Source organism: Leptodactylus fuscus, chromosome 10 (assembly GCF_031893055.1).
Source record: "Leptodactylus fuscus isolate aLepFus1 chromosome 10, aLepFus1.hap2, whole genome shotgun sequence".
In the NCBI taxonomy this organism is placed as follows: domain Eukaryota; kingdom Metazoa; phylum Chordata; class Amphibia; order Anura; family Leptodactylidae; genus Leptodactylus; species Leptodactylus fuscus.
In genome coordinates, this window is record NC_134274.1 from 61,056,228 (window position 1) to 61,078,943 (window position 22,716).

Consider the following 22,716-nt stretch of genomic DNA (forward strand, 5'->3'; position numbering starts at 1 on the left):
CACTCATTACCTGTAGTAATGGCACCTGTTTAAACTTATCAATATAAAAAGACACCTGTGCACACCCTCAAACAGTCAGACCCCAAACTCCACTATGGTGAAGACCAAAGAGCTGTCAAAGGACACCAGAAACAAAATTGTAGCCCTGCACCAGGCTGGGAAGACAATCTGCAATAGGCAACCAGCTTGGATTGAAGAAATCAACTGTGGGAGCAATAATTAGAAAATGGAAGACATACAAGACCACTGATAATCTCCCTCGATCTGGGGCTCCACGCAAAATCTCACCCCGTGGGGTCAAAATGATCACAAGAACGGTGAGCAAAAATCCCAGAACCACGCGGGGGGACCTAGTGAATGAACTGCAGAGAGCTGGGACCAATGTTACAAAGCCTACCATCAGTAACACACTACGCCGCCAGGAACTCAGATCCTGCAGTGCCAGACGTGTCCCACTGCTTAAGCCAGTACATGTCCGGGCCCGTCTGAAGTTTGCTAGAGAGCATTTGGATGATCCAGAAGAGTATTGGGAGAATGTCCTATGGTCTGATGAAACCAAACTGGAACTGTTTGGTAGAAACACAACTTTTCGTGTTTGGAGGAAAAAGAATACAGAGTTGCATCCATCAAACACCATACCTACTGTAAAGCATGATGGTGGAAACATCATGCTTTGGGGCTGTTTCTCTGCAAAGGGGCCAGGACGACTGATCCGGGTACATGAAAGAATGAATGGGGCCATGTATCGAGAGATTTTGAGTGCAAACCTCCTTCCATCAGCAAGGGCATTGAAGATGAAACGTGGCTGGGTCTTTCAACATGACAATGATCCAAAGCACACCGCCAGGGCAACGAAGGAGTGGCTTTGTAAGAAGCATTTCAAGGTCCTGGAGTGGCCTAGACAGTCTCCAGATCTCAACCCTATAGAAAACCTTTGGAGGGAGTTGAAAGTCTGTGTTGCTAAGCGACAGCCCAAAAACATCACTGCTCTAGAGGAGATCTGCATGGAGGAATGGGCCAACATACCAACAACAGTGTGTGCCAACCTTGGGAAGACTTACAGAAAATGTTTGACCTCTGTCATTGCCAACAAAGGATATATAACAAAGTATTGAGATGAAATTTTGTTACTGACCAAATACTTATTTTCCACCATAATTTGCAAATAAATTCTTACAAAATCAGACAATGTGATTTTCTGGATTTGTTTTCTCATTTTGTCTCTCATAGTTGAGGTCTACCTATGATGTAAATTACAGTCGCCTCTCATCTTTTTAAGTGGTGGAACTTGCACTATTGGTGACTGACTAAATACTTTTTTGCCCCACTGTATAGATTGCTAACAATAACATGCCCCTTCTTCAGATCTGTGGGTCTCTGCTCATTTGCATGTGTAAGACCTTACTCGTTATATGTTATATGTCCAGATGGGAGGAGGTGGTGAGTGGACCTATTTTCCAGTTACAGTGGCAGATTGTGTTGTCTCAGGCTCAGAAGTCCTTTGAGTGTGTAACTTTTAGGGAGGCTCAGTATAAACTGTTGATGCACTGGTATCACACCCTTGCCCTTCTTCATGACTTAAATCCGGCAATTTCCTCGGGGTACTGGTACTGCAGAGTGCACTCTGTACCATATTTTCTGCATGGGAAGAATATGCAAATCTGACTTCCATGATGTAATTAGGAAGCCAGTGCCTCAAGAATGCACACCAATAGAGGGCGCTCACTGAGAATGTGCAAGTCTATCTTCCATGATGTAATTAAGAAGACAGAGTCTCAGTCAAGTAAACCAATATAGGGCGCTCCTTTTAACATCATGCTGACCTTCTCAGAGGCCTTTGTTTGCAATGATGTTGGATTTTACCTGGTAAAATCCCATGTTCCTTTGCACAGTGGAGCGCTCATGGCTTAATAAGACTCCACACACCTAAATGGTAGCTCTCCCTATGGAGTGATGATATCCCCTCAACCATATTTTCTGGACATGTTCCCTTATCCTGGGCTTCTGTAGGGAGGTCAGGACTCTGACGGATGCCCCTTTTCCTACAGGGGGTCCACCCTTGTCTATCTCCTGAACCTCCCTCCTAGACACCTAGGTAACAAGGCATCCAGGCTCCAGTCTTTCTTAAGGCTATTACTACGTGTCATCAACAAAAAAAATAGATTTTAATGGTAGAATCCCTGTAAAAAATGACACTTCATATTTTCATGTTTTACGTGGTTGTTTTTTTCTTGTTGACGTTGCTGGCCATATGTTATGACATTTTTTTTTTTTTTTTAACAGTGTAACAAAATGTAACAGTTTAAACAACAAAAAAAAACAAAACACTGGACACTTTACTTGCTATCCCGTCCACAAGGTTATTAATAGATTTAAGGAAAATTGGACCTAAAACCAAATCCTTGTCATCCGAACTGCTGCTTATTTTGTGTATGTAGAGTTTCTGTCTCCTAACCAATTCTGCATATATGTGAACATATTGCAAAGTCCAGTTGCATAACAAATTTCCAGATTTGTCCTTACCTCCGCATAGAAACCAAGCATGTTAGTAAGGCATGAATCCGTGCTGGTTATCATACTATTTGCTGCTGTAAATCCTTGTAGTTCATCTCTTAGAATTCCTTCAAATATTTTACACATCACAGAAGTTAAACTTACCAGACAGTAGTCGCATACTTTCACCGTTTTATCCTTCTTAAATATTGGTACCACATCAGTCATCCTCCAACCTTGTAGCACTGAGTCTATAAGAGAGTCTAAGAAGATAAGATACAGTGGTCTGTCATTTAACAAGATCTGTGGATAAAAGTCATCAGGGCTGGGGGCTTTATTGACATTTCATTTGCTCAGGGGCAGCTACACTACTTTTTGGATTAATTTACTGATATATCCTTCATATAAAGGAACACAGCAATAGAATGAAAAGGTTGTCTCCAGTAAAGATCCCCTAAAGGCATGGTGCTTAACTAAGGCTGGCTATACACATGACATTTTGGATGGCTGAGATGTAGTTGTCCAATCAATGATGTAATTGTTCATAAAAAAACAAAACAAAAAAAAACAAAAAACTTCCCACCGTCAACAGTAAAAACTAAACCGGCCAATCAGGAGCCAGATTAGTATTAAAAATAAATAAAATAAAATAGAAAACACACACAATAAAAAAAAAAACCACAGAGAGACTGGTTGATTCTTGGATCAAGGGGTAGACAGGACTGTGGAGTTGGTAGACCAAACCAGTGACTGACGCAGTAAATATCCTCTAACTAAAAACCTACTGATTGATTTCATTTAGAAGTAAATATGCAACAAACTAATTAATAATACAATATCAATAATTGAAAATGTATTTATCAAAACAATTTATTTTGAAGTCGGGATTGGTAACTTTTCCCAACTCCACACAAAATCGGCCTCGATTCAGACTCCCAAGCTCTGAAGACCGATCATGCCCAATACACATTTCCTGATAATGCATTGTCACCCATTATAAAATTAATCAACCTCAATCGTTTTTTATACAGTGTTTTTATTTTACAATAATAAAATATAAAAGTGTTTAATTTAATGTCCTATTTCTTCTTTCTGCTCTTTTTTAAAATGTCCAGTTCAGTTATTCTGGTCTGGTTTCCCCGACTGTGCTGGCGTGACATCCATTCTTTCTCCAGCTGTTTTAACATGTCTGGTGTAAGGAGTCCATCTTGAACCAGTCTACTTGTGAGAGATCCTTTCTGGTGTTCAGAATTTGCAGGAAGTGGCTTATTTCCCCTGATTCTCCTAGGTCCAGGTTTCTGAGTGTCATCCAGAATGCTTTCTGAGTCTTTAGAAGCCTCATTGACAATTTGAAGCGCAGTCCTATTTTCTGAGGCCCTTATAAGTTTGGTGATGCTGTGAACGCCTGTCTGAATGATGGAGTCCAGCTCTCGCTGAATAGCCCTCACAAGTGCAGCATCCGGAAACATATCCATGAAGCGGTAACTGGTAACAAATTTAAGATGAAGTACTTAATACAACCAACTGTTAAGTATAATACTTAAATGTATAGAAAGATGTAAACTTTGGAAGGCTGGAAAGCATAAAAGCAAACTGTCCCATTGTCCCCTTTCCTAATATGAGCAGCCTCCAACTCACTTCCCCAGTAGTTATAGCAGCAAAAACTCAGTGTCAATATAACTCTCTTCTTCTATATAGTCACAGTAGGTCCTAGCCCACATGCCTAGTGTCTAAAACTTCTGCAACTTTCCAAGGGAATAGAATACTCTAAAGTGTGATCCTTCCCCTATGACACCGCTCCTCTCCAAAGAAATGGTGCTTCATGCTGTCAATGTAAGCCACCGCATGCTTGAAAGGCGGGCGGGCGGGCGGGGGGGGATAAATTAGTCACTATTAAATTTGGCATAGTTCCAAACGCTAGAGGACAAGTGTCAACTGGGGTTAAACAGCCGTCACGAGAACAGGGGCCCAAGTGTTTCACGAATAAAGCAATGATATGCATGTGTGACCACTACTTCATTTACTAAAGTGAAAGCAGAGATGACCATGTATGCACAGCACTGCTTTAGTCACTTGGGTCTTATGACCACCAGAGGTCTCATTGGTCAAACACTTATTTCCAATTCACAGAATATGGGTAAGTCTTATAAGTGGGATAACTCCTTTGATCCCATGTGTATGGTGCCTGTTGGAGGGTCCCTTAAACATCTTTCTTGCCAGCAGCAGAAATATAATGGAGTTGGAGTTAAATCTACCTGTTCCTTTGCTCCCTCTGTCGTATAAACAAAGAGTAGTAGCTATCCCCTTGTTTCCTCTAAAGTGAGAGAGGCCCATCTTTCCCAATATCTGTTCCTGATAAGAAAATAGAAGTGTGTGATCTCACCTTAACCAGAGATAAAGATCAAGGATGTCATGTACAGCTTCTAGATGCATTAGATCTTTGATGGTTTTCGGGGGAGAAACGGGCCAGCTCACATGCTTACAAATCCACTGGAAGGTAAGAGGCTCATTTCTGCTGAACTGACGGGCAAACTAAAGACAAAAGGTTATTAGAAGAGCATATAAGAGTTACTGAAAATAGCTGAAAAACCTGAATACAGGTTTTAGAACTGATAAAAAAAAAAAAAAAAAAAAATCACTATATTTAGGTGTCAGTTGCTTATTAGAATAGTTATAAAAGTCAATCAAACAGGTACAGGAGTTAAACATTTCTGATGCAAGCAAGTCATACTCACCCTCAGTAGTGAAGTACAAACAAATGGCAAATTGCGGTTTATGGGAGCAGTGCAAAAGACATAGCGCGCTCTTAAATTTAGCGGTATGTGCTGGATCATGTCAGCCACAAATTTAAAATCATCAATATTGCACACAAAGTAATGTCCGTCCACTTGAGAGAGACTGACAAATATGTCCTAAAAGTTGGAGAAAAGTAAATAAAAAGGTAAGTGGTATATTACTAAATGCTGCATGTATCACAATAAAACACAATACAAGTCTATAGCACATTCTAAATATAAAGCTTCAGGTGTAAAGAATCATGAATGGAAAAATGGCTGTAAGGAACCATAGGAGAGTCATGTAACCCCAAGGGAGAAATGCCACGTAGTGCGGAGACTGAGATAGTTAGATTAGCATAGGGTTTGCTATGTGCAAAATGGAGTTGGCAACATGGCTCCAAAGACCCACCAACTATCCCTTATTATACCCTTTGTTGTAAAGCTGTGTATTATGCAGGACTGTGGCACTTCACAAACATGGAGGTGGTATGTGTAAGGCAAAAAGCTTGACAGAAGAGTTTCTCTTCTGGGAGAGGGGGGAGGAATCACAAATTACATAACCAGTCCCCGATTCAGATGGGCTCAGGCAACTATGAAGGTTGGTTAGGAGGGTGTATGATTTCTCAGGGGGAGTCAGTGGAAGTGTTTTCATGCAGAACTGGCTCCTATTCTGTGAGAAGACTGGGGGCAGCCATGCCCATCCGGTGAGGTGTTGCAATCAGATTCACCCAACTGTACTTTCTGGTATTGTTAGTAAACAGTGACTAAAGTCACAATGCTGTTTAATGTAGTAACTGGTTTTTGATGAGTGGAGGTTTAACATGTGCACATGTTACATGTGATGCAGGTGCACGAATGTGACATTCATTATGACTGCTGAGTATAGAAGGTTTTGGTCATTGAGGAGGACACAGGGTTTGACATAACTTGTCAGTACAAATACCCATGAAAGGGCAAAATGCTCTAATGTAGGATATCCGAGTTATGAAAAATAAACAACCAAACCATACAATTTAACCACTTCCGGACCGCCCATAGACTATATACGTCCGGGAAATGGTTGCCTAGTTCTGACAGGACGTACCTGTACGTCCAGTCAGAACACAGCAGCTGCACGGAGATCGTGTAGCTGCTTTCACTAGGAGCCGGCTGTAACTTCAGCCGCAGCTCCCAGAGAGATAGCAGGGAAGATTTATTACCTCCTCTGCTATCTCGATTGCTGTGTATACAGCGCTCAATGAGCGCTGTATACACAGCTATGGACGCTGCCATAATTCAGCTGCCCTCTGACCCGGCAGACACTGATCTGCTGGGAGCAGTGCCCTGCCAGAGCTGCTGGGTCCTTCAGGACCCCAGATCAGCTCAGTAAGCTGTATATACAGTGTGCAGGAGGCTGGCTTTCTCCTGCAACTGAGGTTAAATGTACCAGCCCCAGTTATAGGAGAAATCAGCCTCAAGTACAAAAAAAAAAAAGTGATCAGATGTCCCCCAAAAGGTCTCTTATCACCTTATGGGGACACAATCTGGAAAAAAATAAAATAAAATAAAAAAAAAAGTTTTTAAAAAATGTAAATAAAATAAAAAATAAATAAATAATACGCTAATAAAACGCTGTTATTAAAGGTTATAGCCCCACCCCCGACCGACGACGCCATACAAAATAAAAATTACCTTAAAGGAGAGGAAAAACTATATTATAAAGTTTTTCAGTGACACTTTGTGTTATTAAATAAAAAAAAAAAAATTATAAATTGAAAACCAGACACAATTTCCCTCCAATTTTGTTTATATTTTCCTGGATATAAAAAAAAATTAAAACACATTTGAAAATAAAAATAACATAAAAATAAAGCCCTATGTGTCCCCGAAAACAGACGCAAAAATTAATTGACAGACATACGGGAAAAATTTTACAGACCTCAAAATCGCACATACAGTCCTATGAAAAAGTTTGGGCACCCCTATTAATCTTAATCATTTTTAGTTCTAAATATTTTGGTGTTTATAACAGCCATTTCAGTTTGATATATCTAATAACTGATGGACACAGTAATATTTCAGGATTGAAATGAGGTTTATTGTACTAACAGAAAATGTGCAATATGCATTAAACCAAAATGTGACCGGTGCAAAAGTATGGGCACCTCAACAGAAAAGTGACATTAATATTTAGTAGATCCTCCTTTTGCAAAGATAACAGCCTCTAGTCGCTTCCTGTAGCTTTTAATCAGTTCCTGGATCCTGGATAAAGGTATTTTGGACAAACAATTCAAGTTCAGTTAAATTAGATGGTCGCCGAGCATGGACAGCCCGCTTCAAATCATCCCACAGATGTTTAATGATATTCAGGTCTGGGGACTGGGATGGCCATTCCAGAACATTGTAATTGTTCCTCTGCATGAATGCCTGAGGATTTGGAGCGGTGTTTTGGATCATTGTCTTGCTGAAATATCCATCCCCGGCGTAACTTCAACTTCGTCACTGATTCTTGAACATTATTCTCAAGAATCTGCTGATACTGAGTGGAATCCATGCGACTCTCAACTTTAACAAGATTCCCGATGCCGGCATTGGCCACACAGCCCCAAAGCATGATGGAACCTCCACCAAATTTTACAGTGGGTAGCATGTGTTTTTCTTGGAATGCTGTTTCTTTTTGGACGCCATGCATAACGCCTTTTTTTTATAACCAAACAACTCAATTTTTGTTTCCAAAATGAAGCTGCCTTGTCCAAATGTGCTTTTTCATACCTCAGGCAACTCTATTTGTGGCGTACGTGCAGAAACGGCTTCTTTCTCATCACTCTCCCATACAGATTCTATTTGTGCAAAGTGCGCTGTATAGTTGACCGATGCACAGTGACACCATCTCCAGCAAGATGATGCTGCAGCTCTTTGGAGGTGGTCTGTGGATTGTCCTTGACTGTTCTCACCATTCTTCTTCTCTGCCTTTCTGATATTTTTCTTGGCCTGCCACTTCTGGGCTTAACAAGAACTGTCCCTGTGGTCTTCCATTTCCTTACTATGTTCCTCACAGTGGAAACTGACAGGTTAAATCTCTGAGACAACTTTTTGTATCCTTCCCCTGAACAACTATGTTGAACAATCTTTGTTTTCAGATCATTTGAGAGTTGTTTTGAGTAGCCCATGATGCCACTCTTCAGAGGAGATTCAAATAGGAGATCAACTTGCAATTGGCCACCTTAAATACCTTTTCTTATGATTGGATATATCTGGCTATGAAGTTCAAAGCTCACTGAGGTTACAAAACCAATTTTGTGCTTCAGTAAGTCAGTAAAAAGTAGTTAGGGGAATTCAAATCAATAAAATGATAAGGGTGCTCATACTTTTGCACCGGTCAAATTTTGGTTTAATGCATATTGCACATTTTTTGTTAGTACAATAAACCTCATTTCAATCCTGAAATATTACTGTGTCCATCAGTTATTAGATATATCAAACTGAAATGGCTGTTGCAAACACCAAAATATTTAGAACAAAAAATGATTAACCCCTTAAGGACCAGGCCATTTTTTGGTTTCGCATTTTCGTTTTTCCCTCCTCACATTTCAAGAGCCATAACTTTTTCATTTTTCAGTTCACAGAGTCACATGATAGCTTATTGTTTGCGGGACAAATTGTAATTTGTAATGGCACCATTCAATATGCTGTGCAATGTACTGGGAAGCTGGAAAAAAATTCAGAATGAGGCGCAATTGGAGAAAAAATGCATTTGCGCCATTTTCTTATGGGTTTAATTTTTACAGCATTCACTGTTTGGTACAAATGACATGTTACCTGTGTTCTACGTGTCAGTACAAACGCGGTGATACCAAATTTATATAGTATTTGAAATTTTTTGATACTTTGAAAAAAATGATAAACTTTGCAAAATAGAAAAAAAAATTTGTGTCATCATGTTCTAACACCTGTAACTTTTTCATATTTCCATGTATGGAGCTGGTTGTGGTGTCTTTTTATGCGGGACAAGATGACGTTTCTATTGATACCATTTGGGGAAAGATCTGATGGTTTGATCACTTTTTATTAAATTTTTTATAGGAGGCAAAGTGTTGAAAAAAACGCTTTTTGGCTGTTTTTATTTTTTTTGCCGCTACGCCGTTCGCAGTACGGGATAAATGTTTTAATATTCTAATAGTTCAGGCATTTTGGAGCGCAGGGATACCTAATATGTTTATGTTTAATGTTCTTTAATTACTTTTATAGTTGATCTAGGGAAAGGGGGGTGATTTGAACTTTTATATTTTTTTTATTTTTTTAATACTTTTAAAAACTTTTTTTTTTCTTCTGTTACATTTATGATCAGACCCCTTAGGTACCTTGAAACCTAGGGAGTCTGATCGCTCATACTATTCACTGCAATACTACAGTATTGCAGTGAATAGGAAAATCGCAGCACTTCTATTAGACAATGCCTCTGGCATCGTCTAATAGATCTCATGCAGAGACAAGCCTGGAAGCCTTCAATAGGCTTCCGGCTGTCATAGCAACCGATCACCGCCCTCATGTGACGTTCAGGAGGGCGGCGATCGGCAAAACATGGCGGCGCCCATGCCGCCAGCGCCGTTTACACACTGCGGTCACGTTTGACCGCAGTGTGTAAAGGGTTAACAGCAGCGATCGGCTCGGGCACCGACCGCTGCTGTTAGTGGCAGGTCCTGGCTGTATTATACAGCCGGCATCTGCCGTGTATGGAGCGAGCTCAGCGTGTGAGCTCGCTCCATACATCCCCATGCGACCCATGACGTACAGTTACGTCAAGGGTCGCTAAGGGGTTAAGATTAATAGGGGTGCCCAAACTTTTTCATAGGACTGTACATAATAAACCTAAAATGTGTCTGGTCCTGGACCACAAATTGGCCCGGTACTGAAGTGGTTAATATCCCATACTTACTATGAGGTTAGCGAGAGTAGCATCAGGCAAATGGTAAGCAAACATTTCAATCTGCTCTGCCGTGGGATGTAACCCTGCCGCCTAATAAAAAGAAGAAACAAATTACATTTACAATCAATGAAACTAAATAAAAGCAAATACTCCTTTCAGAATGTTTATAGTATCACTATAAGAACCAGCCTTATTGATATCTCTATCATTAACAGTGCCATAGATATGAAAGGAGTGACAGCGTGCATGTGTGACTGTTGCTCTATTCATTCAGTGCGGAGCAGGTTGCACCTCCACTGGTCAGAATTTAGCACACTCTCCAGTATTGTAAGAGAGGAGTATATTAAGAGAGGAGATAAGCTACTGTTTCCATGTTTGCTTGGCTCATAAAGCACCACTCTTATTGTACTACTTTACCTGTATGTCATGGACTGGTTTGTTCAGAATTTCCTTCAACAGAGGTAGATCTTCCTGAGCCATGGTGGTAACTTCACCATCCTTAAACAAGGAGCTGAACCTGCCGGCTCTACCAGCTATCTGCAGAGCCTGGGAAGTGGTGATCGTATCAATCTCCTTCTCCCCTTTCTCATTGATTGAAGGTTTTACCAGAGAATTGAAAATGATTCGCTTTATGCTCCTAATAACAGAATATAGGAAACCGGAAAGTCATTCATAATATTTTACCAAAAATACAGCCTGTTAATCTTTAAGCAACAGCGACATTTATTGCATAAGCCTGTACTAGCCATAATGGGCTAGTACAGGCCAGATAACTAGTTATGAACAAGTCAATGCTGGTGATACAGTAGATGTGTACAACCCATGGTTCTACACATCTACTGTATCACCAGCATTGACTTGTTCATAACTAGTTAGATTTAGTCACATACATATTCGGGCATGGGTCACTTGATATTGTATCTGCTTTTACAATAGAATTCCATAATGCAATGTTTGGCCAGATAGTAAGAAATCTTATCACAGAAGTCATTGTAAGGTAAAGGCTGACATGGCTGGCATGAAGTAGTGCTTTAGGGTAAAGGTTAATTCCCAGGTGTTATACACTTTGTTCTGCTGCTGACAAATCCTGCACAGTATATTACATCCAAAGATGGAAGTGAGCCCAGACAGTTTATGATAATGAGACATTGTGATGCAAGAAGCATTGTTTACATAAATATGAATGTTAAAAAAAATAAATAAATAAAAAAAAGCTACCCGAAGGGTTGGGTTGTCCCCCCCATGCAGGAAGTGACCTTGTAATTTAGGGACATGTTATATTATCGAGTTCTGAGCTCTGGCTTATGCAATTTGACTATACCAGAGGCACAGTATAACATTGTGGCCGATTTGTTAGTATCTTTTATTAATATACACCTATTTAGCTAAAACTCATCTCAGACATAAATTCATACATACAGCCCTCTGTCACCCATCTTGGGACCTGGCTTTCCATGACTAGTAGTGCATTTCTATACCTTTATGTTATGTCCTTGCAGTTAAAATGGTTTCACAATATCTTGCAGACACTTGATGGTTCATTGAATATAAGTGATAGGCGATGTTATAGTTTCAGTAATAATAAATTTGACCAAATTTTTTTCCCTTACTATAAAAAATTTGGGTTAATCTAGCTACAATATTTCAGGTTCTTTTTCTCTTTCATTATCTATTGTGTAAATTTAATAATATGAGTTACTATGACATAAATGACAAACCTTGTTCTATAGATGTGTGTGTGTGTCAAGGATTAACTTTACAATAAAACCAGTTAAAAAAAAAAAAAGTTTGCAAGGTTTTATGCCATCATGCAGCACAAGCTTTAGTCAGATACGTATCAGTTCACATTAATATTAGTTAGCTATAAATTGCATGCATATATGAATAAATTAATGCAAAAATTTACTTACAAGTTCAGTCCCATTCCAATGGCATCTGTGGCCACCAGAATTTTGCAAGGATCATCTGGGTCATTAAATTTGTTAGCCTGAGCTATTTTTGTCCCTAAGAAAATAAATAAAAGTGAATCATTAGATACAGTAAAGAAGGTGTTTCTATGTCATATGACAATGGCATGTGAGAAACGGGCATCTATGGGATACTGAAAACTAGAATAGGTACAGTAAATTCTCAGTTCAACCCAATAACTAGAATTTGGTGGCTCTGTTAAAAGGTTCCGATTGCCTGCTGCTGGGTGCCCTGAATCTCTGACCCTGTGATATCCCTGCTCCTGACCCGACTCATCTGCTGAGGAAGTCCTGCTGCCCATGCCACTGTGCCAAAGCTTCATTGGCTCCTGGAACCGCAGCTGTCATCTTGAGACCTAACAGAACACTTCGTGGTGGGACTTCTCAATCTCCTTATGGGGCCTGATGAGTGTCCTCTAGCTGCTTGGTGCTGCTAAACTTCCTCCCTGCGTTTTTTGTAAGTGACTGTCTGCCTATTTGGAGCTTTTAATTCCTTCCTCTGTCTGCTATATTTGATGCCCTCATGCTCCTTTGACAACTCTTCCTGGCAGCTGGTCTGAGGAGGTTGAGGGAGTGCCGAGCCCCTACACCACCATCAGAGGGGACTCCTCACCTCACCCCCCAGTCGGGACATTGCATAGTATCAAGTCCAGACCCTGCTGGTTGAGCCTTTTGTGAGTGCAGAGCCCCTACTCCACAATCAGGGGGGCTCCTCACATCTGGTTCCCGTGAAACTGTATTTGGCTTCATACTACTACTGTCAGTCCCTTTTGTACGACCCTGCATACCCGTCCCTGTCCTCTGACGATGCTTAAATAAATCACCAACAGTGTCGCCTATGGCAGCTCACAGCTGATTGCTGGGCACCCTGCTATACTGCCCCTATGACCCTGCTACAATTTGATCTACTGTTTTCTGCTGCAGTCTCGTGTTTACTGCATTTTTCTGCTTCCCTGCCTCACCATCCTGTGCAGCGTCACCAAAGCTCCTCACCGCTGCTGTGATGACTAGGAAGAAATTATCCTCCTCCAAAGTCCCAGAAAACTTCTGGACTTTTTCTAAAGTAACACTTTAAAGCAATTGTCTCCCCAGTCAGGGAGTCCCCACTCCCCAACGAAATCTCCCCTGCTGTCTGGTTTGGTGGCCTCACTAGCTGAGATGGATAGTCCTTCTGCTGCTCAACATTGTCCGCCGGCTGACGGAGGTAAGAGAGGCCTGGAAGTTTCCCCTCAGAGATCCCAGTCTATTAAAGGACCGGCATGTAAGAGGAATAATCCTGCTGTTTTACCCGCCTCTGGGATGCTCATAATACCCTCGAAGCGGAAGTTCACTGGCTTAAACTTAAGGCTGCAAATGCTGAGGATCGCGTTTATTTAATAAAATCCTGCCGCACCTCACTGAGATGGACTTGGATAGAGCCCATCGTATTTCTAAGGCAAATTCCGCTCCAGCAGATGCCCCGAGAGATGTCTTAACGTGGGTCCACTTCTATCACATCAAAGACTTGATCCTTGCAGAAACCAGGAAATGCGGTACTCTTTCTGCTCCTTTTACGTCCATTTCTCTATTCCCTAATCTATCAGCGGCCACTATGCAGACGAGGCGTAATTTGGCGCCCATTACCTGGATTCTCAGCGAACGGGGCATCCGATACCGCTGGGGCTTTCCTACTATGCTGCTAATACCTCGCAATGGGGTGTTCCACTCGGTCCCTGATATGGAAGCAAGAATGTCCCTTCTGCGTAAGTGGAAATTGGTTTCCGGCGACCCTCCTTCTGCTGATTCAGAGACTTCAGCCCGACCTTCTCACGTTTCCAAGAAGTGGTTTGTGGTGGGTGGTCCTAAATAACTCGCCTGCCTACTTTAATGGACTGCTTGGTGGTACCTTGCAATACGTGTTCTTGTTATTCTAGGGCGACCTGTATACCTTTTTGATACACATTCTTACTGAGTGCTTCTGACTGTTTCTTTCGGAATGTTGATCATCGGTGGTGATTTCAATTGCCTATTAGATAATTCTCTAGACTCCTCTAATCCCAGGAGGCGCTCCCCAATTTTGACCACTTCTTTGTCTGACCAAGGCCTGTATGATATCTGGCGATGTCAACACGGTAGTGAGAGAGACTACAGTTTCTTCTCATCCTCGTCCTACTCTCGTATTGATTTTTTTCTCACTGATAAATTAATTCTGATGCACGCGGAATCGACTAATATCGGGCTGATCACCCGGTGTCCCTATCCTTACACGAAAAGTTGCCCACAGCTCTGCCCTCTCAATGGAGCCTAAATGAATATATACTGAACCACCCTTCCTATAGTGAGCGCCACCGTGCAGCTCTGGTGAAGTACTTTTCCCTTAGTGTCCCCACTATGTCAGACCCTCATGTTCTTTGGAACGCTCATAAAGCTTATATGCGAGGGATTCTCATCCAGGCCTACGCAAGAGCGAAAATAAAGCGGTCTAGGGATATTGACGCAGTGCTTCGCTCCTTATCCTCTTTCTCCGCAATCAATAAGCTTAATCCCACCCCTTCTGTCTCCGCGGAGATTAGACAGTGTCAACTCCGTTTGCAGGGACTTTTTTTTTTTTTTTAATAAATGTAGAATGTGAGCCCCACATAGAGCTCACAATGTACATTTTTTTCCCCTATCAGCATGTCTTTTTTTTTGGAATCTGGGATGGAAATCCATGCAAACACGGGGAGAACTCCTTGCAGATGCTTTTTTTGCCCTTGGTGGGATTTGAACACCAGGACTCCAGCGCTGCAAGGCTGCAGTGCTAACCACTGAGCCAACGTGTGGCCCCATTTGCAGGGACTTCTGGCCTGTCAGCAGGATTTGGCTTTCAGGGTCAGGCTTATGTCCACAACAGTAGGGCTAGTGCCTTTTTAGCCAGGAAAATGAAGCAATCCCAAATCCCGAATTGCCTACCTTGTAGACGATCAGAATAATAAGATTGTTGACCCCCGTCCGCTTGTACTATAAGTCTTTATACAACCTTAAGGAGGATTGTCAGACATACCAGCCCACTAAAGATGAAATTGATAGATTTTTGGACTCTGTGTCCCTTCCCCGCCTCTCTCCTGACCAGTCTAAATCTTTGGCCACTCCTATTACTTTACTAGAGGTTAAGGAGGCCATAGCCTCGTTGAAGCCGTTAAAATCCCCCGGCCCTGAAGGTTTTTCAGGGATTTACTATAAAAAGTTCGTAGAGGTTCTGTCCCCTCATCTTCTGGGGGTTTTCAGGAGGGCGGTGGAGGAACAACGCTTTCCGGATGAGATGTGGTCCGCTACCATAGTAACTCTCCCGAAACCGGGTAAGCCGTCCACCATTCCGGCTAATTTTAGGCTTATCTCGCTCTTGAATATTGATGTTAAATTGTATGCTAAAATCCTCGCTGAAAACCTCCTTCCCCAGTTGATCAAGCCTGACCAGGAGGGATTTGTGTTTGGCAGGCAGGCCCCAGATGGCACACGGAGGTTCATCCAGAAAGCTGAAAAGGCCAGTGCACCTTCCTTGCTCTTGGCCCTGGATGCCGAGAAGGCATTCGACAGGGTTCACAGGAGTTACCTTGATAGTCTCTGGATAAATTTGGTGTGGGCCCTGTCTTTAAGTCTGCTATATTAGCTCTTTATTCCCATCCTTCGGCCCGTGTGCTTTCCTCGGGCTTCTTGTCAGATGCCTTCCAGATTCCGATTGGGACCCGCCAGGGCTGTCCTTTGTCTCCCATTATATTTGCTTTGGTAATGGTACCCCTGGCGGAGTCCATTCGAACAGACGGGAATATTGGAGGAATTACCGTGGGCCATCAGCAACACAAAATTGGTCTATATGCTGATGACGTTATACTGGCTTTGACCTCCCCTAGCTCTTCCTTGAGTGCGGTTACTGCTGCTCTTGAGAATTTTGGCAGGATCTCCTATTATAGAGCTAACCCTTCCAAGTCCCAAATCTTACCTACTGTAATCCCGCCTTCTATGAAACGAGATCTCAGTCTCAAATTCCCCTATCAATGGAATGACTCTCTTATTACTTACCTTGACATCTCTCTGACGGCTTCGAGCTCTGACTTATTTTCTGCCAATTATGTTCCTCTCCTGACTAGGGTTTCCTCTCTCCTCTTCACCTTTTCCCAACCTATGCTGACCTGGGCGAGTAGAATTGCCATCGTGATGATGATGGCGTTACCCCTAATTTTATACGTGTTCCGTACTGTAGTTATCCCCGTCCCTGACTAATACTTCCCCAAACTTCAAAATATACTTTCTAACTTCATATGGGAGGGTAAGAAATCTAGAGTCCGATTTAAAGTGATGACCAGACCTTGAACCAGTGCGGCGGCAGGTGTCCCGGACGTTAGGAAGTACTACATGGCGTCTATCCTTGAGCAGCTTAAGGTTGGCTGGGACGAGACCTCTAAGTGGCGCTGGGTGAAGATTGAGGACAGTTTGTTGGATGCCCCTCTTTTGAGTATTTTACGCCCTAAAGATCTGGGCCCCACTACTGTACATCTTCATTTGTTGAGCATCAAGACCTCTACAGTTCAGTTGCATGGCGATATCTCTTGTCCACTGCTTCTTTGGAACACCTGGCTCCTTTGTCCAAACTGCCGTTGCTGTATGTGATCACATTCCTTTCCCAGTTGAGACTTCGTAGCTGGTGTCTAGAGGCCTCTATAAGATTGGCCATCAGTTTTCTGAAGAGGGATTTAAATCATTCTCTATGCTACAAGATGAATTTAATCTCCCCAAAACTGATATTTTCAAATTCCTACAATTGCATCACCTTTTTCAGACCCATGAACCTTTGAAATTAGTCTTTCCCAGACTTGCTCTAAAATTGTGGAACCAAACCTCACCTGTTAAAGGTGGGACTTCCACATTTTACAGCTTTCTTTCTGTTCCCTCTGAGCGGGTCAACCTTTTCATCTGCTTCGATGGGAATCCGATCTTGCCAGACCTATTCCTCTGAGGCCAGTGGGTTTGTCAAACGTGTCTCTAGGGGAGCGTTGCACTGGGAGACGGCCTTGAAAATAATGTTGCGCCAACTGGCGCACATAGACCCCTCTTTTTCGAAACTCTACTGGAGGGGATGCGGTCACGTAGGGTCTTTTATACATTTATGGTGGGAGTGCCCTCCGGTCTTAGCCTTTTGGGTGGCTGTATTTAACTTTATGTCCTCCATAGCTGGTCTTACTATATGCCCCTTCCCTGGTCTAGCTCTCTGTTTCTTGGATACTGGTCTTTTCCCCTCAGGCACACAGGTTGTGTTGGGTCAGATAGTGCTAGCGGCTCAGTCAATGATTGCTTGTCAGTGAAAATCCGCGCTGTGTCTGACCATTAGCGAACTAATTCACCATGTCGACCTAGCCTTCACTTTGGAGAGTATGCTGGCTAATGGGAACCATACCTCCCCCAGCTTCCGCTCCAAATGGTCTCTCTGGTCCTCCTATATGGAATCAAGGAAGACGTCCTCCACTCCCCAGCTCCAGCCTGATCCCACAACGACTCCCTAACACATTAACACATTGAATTTAAAATAAATAAAAGGATCTAATTGCTGTCCACATTTTTTTTTTCTTTTTTACAGACTAGGCCAGCATCCTAAACACCAGTGGTTACTCTAACTATACTTGGGTATTTTCTACATGCTTGTAAGCTGCCATATTATAGAAAAGGAATCTTATTTTCAAGGATGGAATAACTCACCTGGAGGGAGGCTGCCATAAATGACAGCACATTCTACACCCCGTGCCTCAATCTGCCGACTGACAGAGAAGATGTCGTTCTTATTGAAACAAACTATACAGTCACCAGGTCTGAGATTATTCAATGACTGAAGTGCATGATCTAAAATCGTCAGAGAAGTCAGTCTTCCATAAGTCCGAACCTCAAGAAGAAAAACAAACAAACCCCAAAACACTTTATATATAATATGTTAAAATGTAATCAGTTTTGATCCTCTTATTTGCCTTTTTATTTACTAGAAACCTTAAGCAAATCATTCAGGATCTGCATTGCATGTGTCATAAAGAAATCTATCAACAATTTCTGCACCCTTATGTGCCTTAGATTCTACACACACTTTTTGAAGAATTTTGCAAGGAACACAAACTGCATTGAATGCCTAGTTATGGTGGTAATCTACAACATTGCATGAACCATGATATGGCCTAACTATAATCTGTATCAGCTCATGTCTAAAGACCAGACTAAATTCTAGGCACAAATTTGTCACAACATGTCTAAAATGTACAGCTAATGTAGCCAATACCTGTAGGTTTTATTGTCATCTCCTTTACTAAATGTATTTTTATGTTGCAAAGGAGGTAGAGCGTTCACCCCAAAATAGAGAGTCTACCAGCCATCCTCTAAGTAGTCAATCCTGGCTCTGAAGGACTTGAATAATCCATGTAATGTTGTGTAGTGCAGCTTTAGCCATAATGCATGACTACAGGGAAGTCACCCATTAATACACTTGTAGAGAACGGAAGCTATTCATATTGCTGAATCACCAAAGTGAACCACTATAAAAACATAATAGACATACCTCTACTTCTTCACCAGTTGTGTACATCAGCTCTGTCACTAAATTTATAGCAGCCGCCTCCCCACATACATGGATTTCTTGTGCACAAAGCCCTGAAATAGAAATTTCAATAGCTTTAGAGATGAAGATAGGTAAAGATTGAATAAAAGGTGTAAGGAGGCACAGAACATGGAAGAATAAAAAAAAGAATGAGAACGTGAAAATGAAAAATAAAATAAAATATTGTTACCTAGGAGTGCTCTTGTCCAAGCCCAACCTCTACCAGGATCTCTTATCATCTGAATTTCATCTATCACAGCTACCTCATCTTTAACAGGAAAAACAAAAGATAAGATTGGTACCATAATAACTAGACAATAAGGATTTGGTCTGTTCATTGTACATAACTTACAGGGTGTGTTCACACTGCACATCTCTACTGTGCATGCTGCATGTGTTGATGGCTTTCCTTCAGGATCAACATATATCAGCTCCTCTCCTGTGATTAAATCACAAGGAACACCCTACAGAAAAAGAGAAAATGTACTGTAGTATTATTCTATAAAATACATTTATAGTGTTTCAATTAAAGGGATTAGGCCACAAAGAATAAAAGGGCTGATATATCCTGGTATCCTGGTATATACCAGAAAAATGGCATGACATTAAAAAATTGCAACATTTTATTGCACATAAATTGCAACTTTTCAATTTTCCACCCTACATGCCACTTTCCCCCACAGAAGGAGTGGTGGAGAGGCATAGTCAGTATTATCTTTATTCATGGCAGTTTTCTGGTGTAAATGATGATCGTAATGAATGCCAGGAAACAACTGGCATAGACACCTGCTTAGGCGAATGGACCCTGTAGGATGTGACTAATTTCGGATGAGAAGTGCATCTTGTCAAAACTGGGTGCAAAATGCAATGAATCATGGATTATCAAGCATGGAAAATGCCTCTCATGATAAATCAGTCCCTATGTGTTCATTAACCACTTCAGTACCGGGCCAATTTGTGGTCCAGGACTAGACACATTTTAGGTTTATTATGTACTAGCTGGTATCCGCGACTTCGTCTGCGGTGATTGTAGAAGTGGGTATATACAGGCGCGGGTAAGGTTTTAGTACTGTGTATAAGGTATGGAGTATAAAATGTAACTTTGTATCTTGTTTTTGCTGTAATTCTGAGAATACATGAGACTTTTGTGTTGAACGTAATTTGTAGTTCAGCTGCTATACGATGTTCTGTGAAACTGTACATAGTGTCTTTGGGACAGAGGTATTTCAGGTTAATATACTTGGATATACGACATTGTAGGATTTGTTATTTTCCGCCAGTACATGTAAGTTTTGGGCACAAGATGCTCTTGAGCAAGCAACATAAAGTCTGGCCCTGTGCATGACAGTTTAGTAACTCCATGCGCCTCTTATTAATAGCAATTAACCCCATCATGTCCCTCACATTAACCCCTGTGTAAGAGTTACTGATAGAGATGAGCGAGTACTGTTCGGATCAGCCAATCCGAACAGCACGCTTGCATAGAAATGAATGGACGTAGCCGACACGTGGGGGTTAAGCACGCCGGCTACGTCCAAGCGGAAGTACCAGGTGCATCCATTCATTTCTATGGAGCGTGCTGTTCGGATCGGCTGATCCGAACAGTACTCGCTCATCTCTAGTTACCGATATGTGAGAGACTTGGAGGTAATAATTAAGTATCTTCATTATTGAGGTCTTTTATTAATACCTCCATATGTCTCACATATTAGTAACCTTTATATGGGGCACACAGGGGTTAATATGAGGGACATGATGGGGTTTATTCCTATTAATGTGAGGCACATGGAGTTACTAACACTAAACTAATAACCCCAAATGCCTGACATTAATGAGAATAGGAACTAAAGGAAGGTAGCTGTGTGTTTCTTATTTTCAGTTTGCTAGCAGCTTCCTCTCCTCCTCGGGGAAGGTTTGCAGGATGCAGATGGCAGGAGCTATCACTATAGCAGGCAGGCAGAGACTTGAGCAATTAAGCTCCACCCCCTGGGTTTCCTGCACCCCTCTCAAAGGGGAGTGTCCTTATGCCTCAGCTCTACCAGAGACTTCATTTAACTCTTGCAGGTCCTGTGCTGCTGGCATGCCAGTGAAATATGGCTCTTGGCATGTGTGCCAGGGGTTGCTGACCTCTGCTGTAGGGGGTAATATGAATTTTGTGGCTTGCTATGGTCCAAAGTGTGTGAGATTGCAGAGATAGTGATGTGAGTTTGGGTTTTGTGGGGGTCCTGTGAAAAACGTATGTGCGCTATTGTGACGAAAAGTAGCCTATTGCGCAATCGAGTGTAGTGACTATGTGGAAAATGTCAGCCAAATCGGTGGAGCGGGTTTTGCGTGATTGACCGCCAAACATCCGAACATCCAAAGTCACAAACCCACAAACATTTCACATTTATAATATTAATAGGATGTGCGGTTTTGAGGTCTGTAAAATTTTTCTCGTATGTCTTAGTCAACTAATTTTTGCGTTTTTTTTCGGGGACACATAGGGCTTTATTTTTATGTTATTTTTATTTTCAAATGTGTTTTAATTTTTTTTATATCCAGGAAAATATAAACAAAATAGAAGGGAAATTGTGTCTGGTTTTCAATTTATAATTTTTTATTTTATTTAATAACACAAAGTGTCACCGAAAAACTTTATAATATAGTTTTTCCTCTCTGTTACGGTAATTTTTATTTTGTACGGTGTCGTCGGGGGTGGGGCTATAACCTTTAATAACGGTGTGTAATTAGCTTATTATTTATTTATTTTTTATTATTATTTTATTTACATTTTTTTTTTAACTTTTTTATTATATTTTTTATTTTATTTTTTTCCCAGATTGTGTCCCCATAAGGTGATAAGAGACCTTTGGGGACATCTGATCACTTTTTTTTTTTTGTACTTGAGGCGGATTTCTCCTATAACTGGGGCTGGTACATTTAACCTCAGTTACAGGAGAAATACAGACTCCTGCACACTGTATACACAGTATACAGAGCTGATCTGGGGTCCTGTAGGACCCAGCAGCTCTTGTAAGACTCACGTGTCTGCCGGGTCAGAGGGCGGCTGATTTATGGCAGCGTCCATAGCCGTGTATACAGCGCTCATTGAGTGCTGTATACACAGTGATCGAGATAGCAGAGGAGGTAATAAATCTTCCCTGCTATCTCTCTGGGAGCTCCGGCTGAAGTTACAGCCGGCTCCTAGTGAAAGCAGCTACACGATCTCTGTGCAGCTGCTGTGTTCTGACTTGGACGTACAGGTACGTCCTGTCAGAACAAGGCAACCACTTCCTGGACGTATATAGTCTATGGGCGGTCCGGAAGTGGTTAAAAAAATATTTCTATCCCTAAAAATACAACTTACCGTATATACTCGAGTATAAGCCGAAGCCCCTAATTTTACCACAAAAAACTGGGAAAACTTATTGACTCGAGTATAGATAAGTCTGGTCATGTGTATTACAGCTTAGTAACTCCATAAGCAGTTAACCCCATCATGTCCCTCACATTAACCCCCTGTGTGCCACACTTAAGAGTTACTGATATGTGGGACATATGGGGGGTAATAATTAGGTATCTTCATAATTAAGGTCCTTTATTAGTACCCCCTTGTGTCTCACATATTAGTAACCCTTATATGGGGCACACAGGGGTTAATATGAGGGACATGATGGGGTTAACTGCTACTAATGTGAGACTCATGGAGTTACTGAAACTAAATTAATCACCCAAAATGCCTGACATTACTAGGAATAGTAACTGCAATATGTACCTGTGTGTTTTACTTTCACTTTACTGTAGCTTCCTCTCCTTGATATGACAGACATCTTCTATAAGACACAATGAATCCTGCACATAATGGCCACTGACTTATCAGCAGATGTTACATTCTGGCGGCTACAGGACCTTTTGATGACATCAAAATCACGTAACCTACATGACAAGCCAATCACAGAGCAGTAGCACTAAAGGACCCTTTCCCTTGTTTCAGGTCTTTGC

The 22,716-nt window shown here is 41.6% G+C and overlaps 1 protein-coding gene across 1 annotated transcript in view; it reads right to left on the minus strand.

Annotated features, from left to right (window-relative positions):
* Positions 1–3,566: 3,566 nt before the first annotated feature.
* SUPV3L1 (Suv3 like RNA helicase) overlaps positions 3,567–22,716 on the minus strand; it is a 28,030-nt gene continuing 8,880 nt past the window's right edge. Inside the window, exons 6-15 of the mRNA XM_075258330.1 lie at positions 19,085–19,196; positions 18,923–19,000; positions 18,694–18,785; positions 17,853–18,033; positions 12,087–12,180; positions 10,594–10,813; positions 10,186–10,266; positions 5,229–5,405; positions 4,877–5,025; positions 3,567–3,978 (exon numbers count right to left, since the gene is read on the minus strand). Of these exons, the coding sequence (XP_075114431.1) occupies positions 3,573–3,978; positions 4,877–5,025; positions 5,229–5,405; positions 10,186–10,266; positions 10,594–10,813; positions 12,087–12,180; positions 17,853–18,033; positions 18,694–18,785; positions 18,923–19,000; positions 19,085–19,196 (1,590 nt within the window). The 3' untranslated portion in view covers positions 3,567–3,572. The remainder of the gene's footprint in view (positions 3,979–4,876; positions 5,026–5,228; positions 5,406–10,185; positions 10,267–10,593; positions 10,814–12,086; positions 12,181–17,852; positions 18,034–18,693; positions 18,786–18,922; positions 19,001–19,084; positions 19,197–22,716) is intronic.